Consider the following 12,886-nt stretch of genomic DNA (forward strand, 5'->3'; position numbering starts at 1 on the left):
ACATTTGTATACAGGTTTTTATTGTGACACTCTTGGTCTTACATCACCAACCAAGCAATGTGATGCATCCTACTACTGCAGGTAACATAGACCTATAGGAAACAGTTAAACTTAGTTATTTTTCCACTTTTATATTTTTTTATCATTTATTTTTTTCAAAACAATGTTTATTATATATTTTGTTTTAATAATTTAGAAAAAAAATCGGATTTTTTTATGAAATGACTATTTTTTTCGGAATTTACAATATTTTTAAAAAATAAAAACAATTTTATTTTGTAAGAAAAAAAAAAGTTTTTACAGCGAAGTGCTAATTCTAATAAAAAGTTTTGTCAATTGTTATTTTTTTTTAGATCTGGGGTAAATGTTAGTGACCCCGGGACTGCCCCCAGCTCAGGGGACGGGGGTTTATGTCCACCTGGGTATTATTGTCTTCAGGGAACGGGGGAACCTGTGGGTTGCGACGAGGGAACTTTCTCTGATAAGGTGAAAAATTGTTTTTTTTTATACACATATTATATATATATATATATATATTGTTTGTTGTTTTTTTTTTTGATTTTGTCACTTTTATTTCATGCAATGCCAATAAAATGCTATGTTATTATTTTTTTCGGGGATTTATAATATGGTTCTTTATATTGGTGATTATATTACAACCAATACTGACTTCTAGCTACAATTACAGTATATTATGTACTTAAACACCTTATACCCAATGTACCCAAACCATAACATATTCTGGTGACTTTTCTATTCTAAAAGTGGTGAGGTCCTTCGGCAGATCTTGGGATGTAGTTCAGAGTTAACCTAATAACTGATTCTGATTTCTGATTAAATCTTTTTTTACAAATACCCGTATCAGATTGGAGCAAGCACACCTGGCGATTGTGACAGCTGTACAGTTGGTCAATTTTGCTCGGAAAGGAATCTTACATCACCTAATGGAAACTGCACAGCTGGATTCTTCTGCTCTGGTGGTTCAGCTACCCCTACACCAACAGGTTTGTAAGCCATGTTGAAAAATAAGAAAATAAAATAATTTTCTAATAATGGTTAGCGCGCCTGTCTCTAACTCAAAGGTAATAGGTTCAAGGCTCTTCCCTGCTACCATTTTGGCGTATGTGTCCTTGGGCAAGACACTTAACGGCAATTGCTTCAACCAAGTGCTCATTAATGGTTTGTCCAAATTATCAGCCATAAATAAAAAAATGGGAAAATCCTCCCAAAAAATAAATAATCACCCACAAAGTAACAAACATGGTAACTCGTGAGCTGGCACGAGGTGTATGAAACAGAACACCCGTGTTATAATGACTGTCGTTTTCCAGCCACGCAAGGATAAAGTAAGTTACATTCATTCATTCATTCATTCGTTACATTCATTCAATTTAAAAATAAATAAATATTAAATCAATTAAACAAAGATAAAACAATGGTAAAAAAGCTCCGATTTAAAAATATAAATCCTATATTCAATTTAATAAACTAATATTTAAATCCAGGTATTGGTGGAAATGTATGTTCATACGGCAAATACTGCCCTGAAGGGACAGTGGTTGAGTTAGACTGTCCACCTGGAGGTTACAGCAACACTACAGGGTTACCTGCATGTACACCTTGTCAAGAAGGCTTCTATTGTCCTGGTGCTACCATAGATTACTCACAAAATCCATGCATGCCTGGGTATTACTGCCCTACAGGTAAAATTTTGTTCCTTTTTTAAAATTTGAAATTGAGTTTAGCATAATATAAAAATAAATTTAAAACAACCTAATTTTCATTTATTTTTTAATTGGAATACAACACCAAATTCAAATTAAATAAAACGGGAGAATTAGCAACAAAACAACAGCCATTAAAAAAACTTTCTATTGGTAAAAATGACTTGAAATAAGTGTCATATAAAAACATTGCTTCTAAACCTACTATTTTAGAGTGGGAAAAATAGTTTTTTTTGAATATTCTTTTTGTTTGAATAGTAAAATTGGTTTTTGGTAATATACTGCTAAATTTAAACATAAAACTTTTTTTTTTAACAATTTTTTAATTTTTCAAAAAATTCTCTTTAACAATTTTTTTAATTTTTTAAAAAATAATTAAAATTTTCTTTTTTTTCTAATTTTGAATATTTTTTACACTGTTTTACATACGTGCAAAAAAAATCTTCAAATTTTTAAAACCAAAAAACAATTTTACACCAGGCACAGCAAGCTACATAGATACCCCATGTCCACCTGGTTCCTATGGTACTGTACCACAAGCATCATCTATAGATATGTGTTCACCATGTGATCCTGGCATGTATTGTGTGGGGAATGGTTCCACTACCCCAACTGCACAATGTGACCCAGGTAAAATTTTAAACCATGTATTTGTACTTTCGACTTTTTTATAATAACTCTATAGTTTAAATGAATGTTTTTGTTTTTTTTTGCGAGAAATGAGGTTTTGCTTTTGAGTTAAAATACAAAAGTATAAAAAAATGATCGATTTTCTTAAATTTAATTTATTTATTTATTTATATATATTTCATTTATTCTTTTAATCGCAACTAAAATTTAAAAATTGTCGATATCCTTTTAGTCTTACAATTACAAAACTAGAAGTCTCTCTTGCTTTTCTCCCAAATATAAAAAAAAATTAAAAAAAAAAATTTTTTTTAGGTTATTTCTGTATGACAGATATTTTCTAGACAGACCGTTACAACAGTTTCTCAAATTTGAAAAAAAAAAAAATTTTAGGTTATTACTGCGTCGTCAACGCCACCACCCCCAAACCAAGCGGTATGATGAATGTAACGGGTGTCGACTCATGTTTATGCCCCGCTACTGACACAGGGGGTCGTTGCCCCATTGGATATTTCTGCACGGCAGGTTCACCTGCGCCAGAACCCTGCACTGGAGGTTACTACTGCGAAACAGAAGGTATTTAATAAAACAATTTTTATATGGGTGAGGTTCTGCGACAAGGCATGCCAAAAATTTTAAAAAGTTTATGCTTTTAAAAAATTGGTCTATTTTGTATAGTTAAGTTTTTTTGCTGGAAATGTCATCTAAAAAATTGTCTTCTTTAAAAACTTTGTCTATTTTATATGAGTAAGGTTTTTTTGGTGAGGCATGTCAGGGGAACTCGGTTTTGAGCCAGAGTAGGCCTAAACACTCAGAAAAAGAGCTGTTTAAAAAAATAAGTATTTTGTTTATAAAGAATTATGTTTTAGGGCAAACTGGCTATTTATATTCCTGTGTTAATTTAAATAGATATTAAAATCTCACATTTTTCACACTTTTTTCTTGTGTTTAAATTTTAACTTTGTCAGAAGACCTTGTTTTTTTTTTATAATAGTACCAAATGTCATACCCAAAATTAATTTTTTTTTTACTAAATACTAAAAACAATACCAAATTTTTCGCACCAAAACTTGAAAGTTTTATTTGGTTTTTTAATTTTTACCACATATATATAATTTTTAAATTCTATATTTTCAATACACAGGTCTAGATGCTCCTACAGCCAAATGCTTTGCTGGTTATTACTGCAACAGCAGTGCTACCAGACCAGACCCTGTTGATGGTTTTACTGGTGGTGTGTGTACTGAGGGCCATTGGTGTGGTAAGTAAAAACTATTTTTTAGCCCAGTGGTCACTAATGGGTTGTCCAAATTATCAGCCATACATGAAAAAATATGAAAAAATCCCCACAAAATAATCACTTACAAAGTAATATACATGGTAACTCATAGGCTGGCACGAGGTGTATGAAACAGTACACCTGTGTTTAACGACTGTTGTTTTTAAGCCACACAAGGATAAAGTTACATTTATTCATTCAGTATAGCCACAAAAAAAAGCGGAACAAACCAGCAAGAATTAAAAAAAATACACCAAAAACTGCCTAAAACAACAAAAACTAACAACAACAAAATAAAAAATACACCAAAAACTGCACAAAAACAAAATTTCACCAAAAACCACATAAAATGAACATCATAAAATACAATTCAACTAATTTCTAGCATTTTTCTAAAAACAGATGAAGGAACTGCCAACCCTAAACCATGCCCAGCAGGCACTTATAACAACGGGACGTTCCTTAAATCTCAATCTGAATGCTCACAATGCACTGGTGGTTACTACTGTCCTGATGCTGGGCAAGTTACAGTCACAGAAGAATGCCCAGAAGGTAATATGATCATTTTGTTATTGGCATAATAATACCTTGATTGTACAGGCACCATAGAAAAGTTGTTAACACGCCTGCTTCTAACCCAGAGGTAATGGGTTCAAGGCTCGTCGCTGCTACCATTGTGGGCGCATATGTCCTTGAGCAAGACACTTAACGGCAATTGCTCAAACCCAGTGTTTGCTTTATGGGTTGTCTGAATTGTTAGTTACTTATTTATTGTATATAGATAGCCCATTTTTAAGGTCCACAGTTTTTTCACCCTTTTTAAGCCATTTGATGAAGAAATTTCTCAGTGGGTACCATGGTACTGGCTTTGAATCTTGGTGCTGCCACTATTTTAGTATTTTCTTGGGCAAATTGCTTAATTTCTCCAACCCAATGGTCACTAATGAGTTGTCAGCCATACAGAACAAAAAAAAAATTTTGAGAATTTTTTAAGCCAGAATTTGTATGAAACAGAACACCCATGTTATAACATCTGAATGCGAAACTGAAGAAATTACGTTTAGTTTAACATAAAACTATCTGTTTTCTCACAGGCCACTTCTGTCCCTCCGGTTCAAGCAATGGCACCAGCAACCCATGCCAACCTGGTTTTTACTGTCCAGCTGGTTCACCAGATCAAGTAATTTGTAACTCAGGTTACTACCAAGATGAAATGCAAGCTATAGATTGCAAACAATGCCTTGAAGGTATGAATACAAAAGTGTTAAAATTAAAAAAAAATTATTTAAATACTGTTTTATTTTATTTGTTTGTGTTTTTGTATACATAAGTGTTTTAATTTTTGTTGTGTTACTTTTTCATTACTGTTATTTAATACTATGTTTTACGATGGTGGTTCTTACATGTAAGTTGTTTTTATATTACAATATGGTTGTTAGATATATTTTCTATTATACATAACAGTATTTACCAATATCCACTATCATATTACATGTAACAGCCATATTATTCCTTTAAAAAAATCCTCAAAAGTAATCCCCCGCAAAGTAACATACTTAGTAACTTGTAAGCAAGCACGAGGTGTATGAAACAAAACACCTGTGTTTAACGACTGTAATTTTCCGGCCTAGCGAGGATAAAGTAAGTTACATTCATTTAAACATATTTGTTAATTTTTTGTTTTCAATTTTTATAATTTTTTCTCTCAGGTTACTACTGTGACAATAGCATTGCTGCAATCCCAGATTACAGTACCTATCCTTGTCCTATGGGTAGTTATTGCCCCAATGGTACCACATTTTCCACACAATATCTATGCCAACCTGGTACCTATGGTAGCCAAGAGAAAAGGGTTTCTGCAGATCAATGTGATGACTGCCCACCTGGCAAATATTGTCCTCTTTTGGGAATGGTATCTTCGGATGGTAAGTTTTTTTTACTAGGCTGGGGTTTGAACCCAGGACCTTTGTTTTGTATTTAATGTTTTATTTAGATTTTATATTTTATAAAGAATTTTTTTCTGAATGAATAAATAAATACACTTAACAACAATTGCTCCAACTCAGTGGTCACAAATGGGCTGTCCAAATTATCAGCCACACATAAAAAAAAACAAAAAAATATTCACCTACAAAGTAACATACTAACTCATAAGCTGGCACGAGGTGTATGAAACAGAACACCCTGTGTTTAACGACTGTCATTTTCCAGCCACGAGAGAATAAAGTAAGTTACACTCATTCATCCAAAATATTAGAAGGACAATTTACATCTTAAAAACAAAGCAAATTTTGCAAAGTTTGTAACTTTTTAATTTGTTTTCCAGTTACACCATCTTCCCCCACCTACGATTGTGCAGCTGGTTATCTTTGTATATCTGGTGCTTCAGTTGCTACACCTAATGATACAGTCACTGGTAAACCATGCGACGCTGGCTATTACTGCAAAGAAGGTAGGCTAAGCGTTTTACCGATTTTCTATTTAACGCATGTGGTTCTGAATGCATATTGTGTTTTTTTCAGTTTTTTTAAACTTTTTTTGCTAAATAAACAAGTATAAACAAAGCTGTTGCAGCCAGGCACATTAAAAACTCAAAGTGTAAATAGCTCTTATTGCAAATTGAATATTGTTTTCAAAGAATGTAGGTATGGTCACCTTTATCAGTCAATACCATTTAAAAAAAAAAAAAAAATGTTTTCATAAAAGAATTGTTTTTAAATACACTTTTGCTAAAAACTGTGTTTTTTTACACAATATTTAAACAGAAGGTTTTTAGTTTTAACACAGACTAAAACCCATTATTCCTAAAGGTGCAATATCTCCTACTTCATGCAAAGAAGGGACATTCAACAATCAAACCGGACAAGGATTTTCAACCGCATGTGTAGACTGCACACCGGGTTATTATTGTGATCAAAAAGCTTTGGTTAATCCGTCTGCAAAATGCAGTGCTGGGTAAGATTGTAGTTTTAGACTTGGTTGCAATTGACCATGGCCGGGGCTTAATTGTTACCACTACTCTTATTGTACTTAAGGCCAAAGGGTGCAATGTTTAATGCTAAATGTTGGTACCATTTTTTATTTAACAAGACACTTGACGGAAATTGTTCCAATCCATTGGTTATATGGAATCTAAATTGTAATCCATACAGAAAAAACTTATAATTTAAAAAGTTATTTACGTGGTAGCTTCTAAACGAGTATGTGGTATAAGAAATAAAGCACCCATGTTATGACAACTGATTCACTGTGGCAGTCACCAATGTTTTATTATAAAAAAATTCTAAGAATAAAATTGAAAAAAATCCAGCCAAGAAAATCATATAAATTCTGTAGCAAAAAATGCCACTGTCACCTAAAAGTGGTGGCAAATACCACCAACCACTATTAACTGCACAAATTTTATGTCACAGACTTAAATATTTCTCTGGCAATTTCATGTTTATGCCAAACGCCACCTTGAATTTCGAGCTCCATATTGATACTTTTATTTTTTAGCTACTACTGTCCTGGTGGTGATGAAATACCTACGCCTGCAAACCAGAACTGTACAGTAGGTCACTACTGCCCTGAAGGAACAGCAAACCCCATTCCATGCCCTGATGGAAGATACATGCTTGATAGACAGGCTGAGATATGTTTAGACTGCCCAGCTGGTACTTACTGTGTGGATGGTATTAATACACTCCCATGCCCTATTGGTAAGATTTTATATAATTTTATAATATTGTACAGTAAGATTAGTATAGTGGGGTGGGGGAAGATGGGACACCTTTAGGAGACAATATCTAAATATTCTAATCTTGTTTTCAACAATTAACAACGGTTTACGGGAGTCGTGAGGATATAGTTTTATGAATCTTTGAATTTTCTTTATTTACTACTAAATTAGAGGAGAAAATAGAAAAAACAGGCGTCTTATCTTCCCCCACCCTACTATATATTTTATGCTATATAGTAAGGTTGAGGAAGATGGGACACATTTAGCACATAATATTCAAATATCCTGATCGTATTTTAAACAACTAACAACGGTATTTGGGAGTTGTGAGGATACAGTTTTATGTTTCTTTGAATGTTCTTTGTTTACAGTCGAAATGAACGAGAAAATAGAATGAAAATGTGTCCCATCTTCCCCCATCCTACTATAGTACTAAAATCCTAAACTTCCCTAAAAGATTATGATGTTTTTGCTAGCTTTCTTTATAGTTAAAATTAATGTTTAATATACTAGTATGCATAAACCTGCTAAAAGTCTTAAAAAAACTATAAGTTTTCTATTTAGAACCAGCAGAAAACACTAAATAAATATAAAACAACCAAAAGCATTTAAAATAAAAAGAAAATATGAAAAAAAACATGAAAAAAAACACAGTACAAATATTATGTTTTGCAAAAATTATTTTAAAACCCACATTTTTCAGGTTACTTCTGCCCTAATGGGACATGTTATCCATAGCAGAAAATCACATATTAAATTTAAACAAAAAAATACAAAAAATTAGTTCTATATGTTAAAATTAGAAAAAAAATTAATTTAACAAAAATTATTTTTATCAGGTTATTTCTGCCCAAATGGGACAGGCTATCCGTGGCCTGCCTGCCCACCTGGCAGCTTTGGACAAGCTGGTAGCTTACAAAAGATTGACGATTGCGAGGCATGCCCTGCAGGAAAATATTGCGAGGAATATAATGCAACAACATATACTGGTCCATGTGAAGCGACTTATTTTTGTAAAAATGGAAGTTCCTCAGCTACACCTGATGGGAGCGACGGTAAGGTTATGTTAATTTTGGATTGCACTATAGGACTTATGTATAGTAGGGTGGGGAAGACGAGACACCTTTAGCAGTTATATATTCAAAAAGCCTGATCGTGTTTTAAACAATTAACAACTCTTTATGGGAGTTGTGAGGATACGGTTTTGTAATTTTTTGAATGTTTTTTGTTTACTACTAACTGGGACGAGAAATAAATTGTTTTAACAACTGTTGTTTTGTCGCTATTTCCTGTCTTTTTTGTTTACTATTTCTAATCTTTTCTACCTAATCGAAAAGACAAATAAAGTTATTATTAAAGGTATTATGTTTCTTGTTAGAGGTGGTATAGTATTTACTGGTCATAAAATTTGTACTTTTTAACAAAAACATTTTTTTCAGTGATGATAAGGTTTGTGTATATTTTAATTCAGCGATTCACCTTTTCAATTTTTTTTGTGTTATATAGGCATTTCAACCTAAATTGTAAAATTTGAGTTTTTAAATGTTTATCACAGCTCTTTTTTTAAAATTATAAGAAGAGAGACTAGTGTTCATTTAAACAGAAACTATTAAGTCACATTTAGAGTAATGCTCCAACTCAGGCCTAAAAAAAAGTCCTATAACGTGTCTTATTGTATAAAATAAAAACTAACCTCTGACCTTGGCTTTTCCAGCTGTATTACATTTTACTATTATGGTTTAGTATTTATCATTTATTATCATCAGGTATCAATGGTCCGTGCTCTCCTGGTCACTATTGTCCAGCGGGTGTCACTGTGGAGCAGGATTGTCCACCAGGAACATTTTCAAACAAAAGTGGCCTCGCTGTTGCTGTAAGTTGTTTCTAAAAACCTGTCAGAATTTAAAACTGTAATGGTTTATGAATGACTAACTATGTTTTACACTTACATGGCGGTATAACATTTGTTGTTATAACGTTTTCACTTCATGTGCTCCCTTACAAGTTACTACAAATATGACTTCATTCTATTTTTTGCTTTGTAAAAATATGTGCTTATAGGAGTAATAGTACTCATGTAAGGCCCAAAGGGTCTTAAAAATCTGGTCTAAATTCTAGGTCCGCTAAAAAAACTATATCTATAGAAATAGAATAAATTTTGTAAAATCGTTTCTAAAAATAAAAAATGTATAACAAAAATTAACAAAATAATAAAAAAATCAATAAAAAAATGGCACTGACCCACAATTTTTTTTCTTTACAGTCTGAACATTCTGGCTGTCCTGCTGGTAAAAAATATAGTCTAAATAAAAAAAAAATTAAAAAAAGTGGAAATTGACCCACCCCTTTTTCTACAGTCTGAATGTTCTGGCTGTCCTGCCGGTAAATTCTGCAGCGGTGGAAAAGATGCCCCAGATGGTGACTGTGCAGGGGGTTATTACTGTGTTGTGAATTCCACACAAGAAAAACCACCAGTAACAGATAACACAGGTGGTCCATGCCCATCTGGTTTCCAATGCCCAGTAGGATCTGCCAACCCAGAAGCTTGCAGAATTGGAACTTATAATAACCAACCTGGACTGCAAGAGTGCTACACCTGCCCTGCAGGGTAAGAAAATTTAAAAAATATAGAAAATGGGTAAAAAAGTAACTTTTTTTTCAAAAATTGGTAAAAAATAACATTCTTTTAAAAATTGGTAAAAAAAGTAAAAATAATTAAAATTAAGTACAGTTATAAAAAGTTCAAATGTTGTTGTTCTTAGTCTACTGCTGTAAAAAAATACTTTTTTAAATGGTGGCAGGGTAAAAAAATATAAAAGAATCATCTTTTTGTTAATTTTTTCACTAATGTTAGAAAATATTTCACTAATGTTAGAAAATATTTCACTAATGTTAGAAAATATTTCACTAATGTTAAAAAATAGCAAATAAAACATAATTTATTCACAAATCATTTTGCGTGTTTTGAAATATTTTTTACCCAGCAAATAAAAATGCAATTTTGTTTATATTTTATAACTTTTCCACTTTTCCAGCTACTTCTGTCCTGAAAATGCGACAGACTATATCAACAACGAGTGTCCACCTGGTTATTTCTGCCCTAATGGAACTGGGGGTCCATATGATCACCCATGCCCTATTGGTACATTCAACAATGCTAGTGGTGGACAGGATTTAAGGGACTGTGCACCTTGTAAACCAGGTAGGGAATTTAGTGTTGAAAAATCTGGCGGAGTGGCACAATGGGTTCAAGGCTTGCCGCTGCTACCATTGTGGTTGTATGTGTCATTGGGCAAGACACTTAATGGAAAATGCTCAAACCCAGTGGTCACTAATGGGTTGTCTAAATTGTCAGCCATACATGGACACACAAAAAATAGAAAAAAATTGTTACCCAAAAAGCTACATACGTGGTCACTTGTAAGCTGGTACGAGGTGTATGAAACAGAACACCCGTGTTATAATGACTGTCGTTTTCCTGCCGTGCGAGGATAAAGTAAGTTACATTTATTCATTCAAAAAAATAAAAATAAATTAATTACCTACAAAGTAACATACGTGGTTACTTGTAAGCTGGTACAAGGTGTACGAAACAGAACACCTGTTATAAAGACTGTACAAGTACTCCACTATTTAAAATACCAATTTAAAGTACACCAATATTACATCCAGTACCAACTTTTCTCAGGTTATTATTGCGAAACTGTTGGTCTACGTGAACCCAATGCTCTATGTTCAGAGGGCTGGTATTGCACGTTATGTTCATGGTCTCCCACCCCTACTAACTCCACCCCTATAACTGGTAAGTGTTGCCAAATTATTTATAAAGCATGGTATTTTTAATATTTGGGTGGGCAGGTGAAACTGAACTGGAAACCCTTTTTTTGTGGCAGAATTTTTTTTTTTTTTTTGTGGCAGAATTTTTTAATTTTTTTGTGGCAGTATTTTTTTATTTTTTTGTGGCAGAAAAACAGTAATTGATGTTGTGAGCATTTATTATTGTTGGCGTATGTGTCATTGGGCAAGACACCTAATGGAAAATGCTCCAACCCAGTGGTCACTAATAGGTTATAAATTGTCAGCCATGCACTACAAAAAAATTAAAAAAACTCTAAAATAATAAAAGTAGTTGCCATGAAAACGGTAGTAAAGCCAATTACAAAAGTGACTTCAATCTTTAAATGAGACTGCTGAAAGTTGTATGATAGCTTACCTTTTTAAAAATCTGTACTATTTTTCAGTTGGCGAATGAAATGTTGTCATAATTTATTTTTTTTTTTCACTAGAAGACTTATTTTCTTATATATCATGTGATGCCTGGTGGGACAACAGTGAAATCATGTGTATTCGCCTAAACCCCAGGTTAATTTCAATCATACTTCTCAACAGTAAGCGACACTTCATGCCTTTGTCCTGTACAAAGTGACGTCAACTCAACAGGAGGTCGATGCCAACCTGGAAGTTTCTGCCCAACAGGGTCATACGAACCAACACCGTGCACGCCAGGTATGAAGTTTCTTTTCAACATTGCAAACCAGTGCTTTTGGATTTTTTTTGACCCATTTTGTTATTAAAACCACTGAAATAAAATCGTCTTCCATATTTCTTTGTTAAAAGCCAATTTTAATAAAAAATATTTAAGACACATATACATATGAACCAACTCCATGAGCACCGAGTACGAAGTTTAAAAAATAAATTTTCGACAGTGAAACCAGTGCCTAACTTTTTTTGACAAATTTTAGTTTTTAAATCCATTCAAGTTTTATTGGTGTGAACTTTTCTTTGTTAAATTACTCTTTTAAAAAGTATTAAATTACATTTTCGAAATTATTATTTTTAAGAAGAATTTTTGAGTAAGAACAAGAATCGTCGGAAAAATTTTATCACTAACATTTATTTCAGGAGAATATTGTGAAACTGCTGGTCTTGGTAGCATGACCAGTGGACCGTGTCAAGCAGGTTTCTATTGTCTTGGTGGTGCGAGCTCTCCCACCCCCTCTGATGGTGTAACTGGTGATGTGTGTCCGTAAGTAAAAAAAAATCTTTTAAATTTTTTTGTGTGTTGCTGTAGCAAGCGGTTTTCCCCTACCTCTAACCCAGAGGTAAAAGGTTCAAGACATGCTGCTGCTATCATTGTGTCAGCCATACATCAGCCACGTACATAGAAATATTACCAAGATAATCACCCACAAAGTAACATACATGGTAACTCGTAAGCTAGCACGAGGTGTTAAACCCGTGTAACGACTGTCGTCTTCCGACCAAGCAAGAATAAAACAAATTACACTTTCATCCATCAATTCATATAAATAGTGATTCATTTTTTAATGTAAAACAATCTTCTAAACCTAAAACCTTATAAATTATATTATAATTTAAATTATAATACTAGTTTTTCTATATTAGTTATATTAATATCCAAATATAATTGTACAGCATTGGACATTACTGTGAGTCAGGTAGCAAAGATAAAACACCTTGTGCTCCTGGTACCTTCAGTAACCTTACTGAGAATCAGAACCAAGCCAACTG

General features: G+C 33.0%; 1 protein-coding gene across 1 annotated transcript in view; it reads left to right on the forward strand.

Annotated features, from left to right (window-relative positions):
- The window catches only part of LOC113474036 (zonadhesin-like), a 47,816-nt gene that overhangs the window by 34,834 nt on the left and 96 nt on the right, over positions 1 to 12,886 (forward strand). Inside the window, exons 50-70 of the mRNA XM_026836475.1 lie at positions 15 to 81; positions 354 to 486; positions 866 to 1,004; positions 1,506 to 1,703; positions 2,205 to 2,354; positions 2,745 to 2,927; positions 3,496 to 3,612; positions 4,033 to 4,182; positions 4,725 to 4,877; positions 5,340 to 5,555; positions 5,957 to 6,082; positions 6,441 to 6,585; positions 7,129 to 7,331; positions 8,191 to 8,406; positions 9,118 to 9,224; positions 9,709 to 9,959; positions 10,387 to 10,553; positions 11,040 to 11,153; positions 11,741 to 11,857; positions 12,257 to 12,380; positions 12,791 to 12,878. Of these exons, the coding sequence (XP_026692276.1) occupies positions 15 to 81; positions 354 to 486; positions 866 to 1,004; positions 1,506 to 1,703; positions 2,205 to 2,354; positions 2,745 to 2,927; positions 3,496 to 3,612; positions 4,033 to 4,182; positions 4,725 to 4,877; positions 5,340 to 5,555; positions 5,957 to 6,082; positions 6,441 to 6,585; positions 7,129 to 7,331; positions 8,191 to 8,406; positions 9,118 to 9,224; positions 9,709 to 9,959; positions 10,387 to 10,553; positions 11,040 to 11,153; positions 11,741 to 11,857; positions 12,257 to 12,380; positions 12,791 to 12,878 (3,164 nt within the window). The remainder of the gene's footprint in view (positions 1 to 14; positions 82 to 353; positions 487 to 865; positions 1,005 to 1,505; positions 1,704 to 2,204; positions 2,355 to 2,744; positions 2,928 to 3,495; positions 3,613 to 4,032; positions 4,183 to 4,724; positions 4,878 to 5,339; positions 5,556 to 5,956; positions 6,083 to 6,440; positions 6,586 to 7,128; positions 7,332 to 8,190; positions 8,407 to 9,117; positions 9,225 to 9,708; positions 9,960 to 10,386; positions 10,554 to 11,039; positions 11,154 to 11,740; positions 11,858 to 12,256; positions 12,381 to 12,790; positions 12,879 to 12,886) is intronic.

This window comes from Ciona intestinalis, chromosome 10, assembly GCF_000224145.3.
Source record: "Ciona intestinalis chromosome 10, KH, whole genome shotgun sequence".
NCBI lineage: Eukaryota > Metazoa > Chordata > Ascidiacea > Phlebobranchia > Cionidae > Ciona > Ciona intestinalis.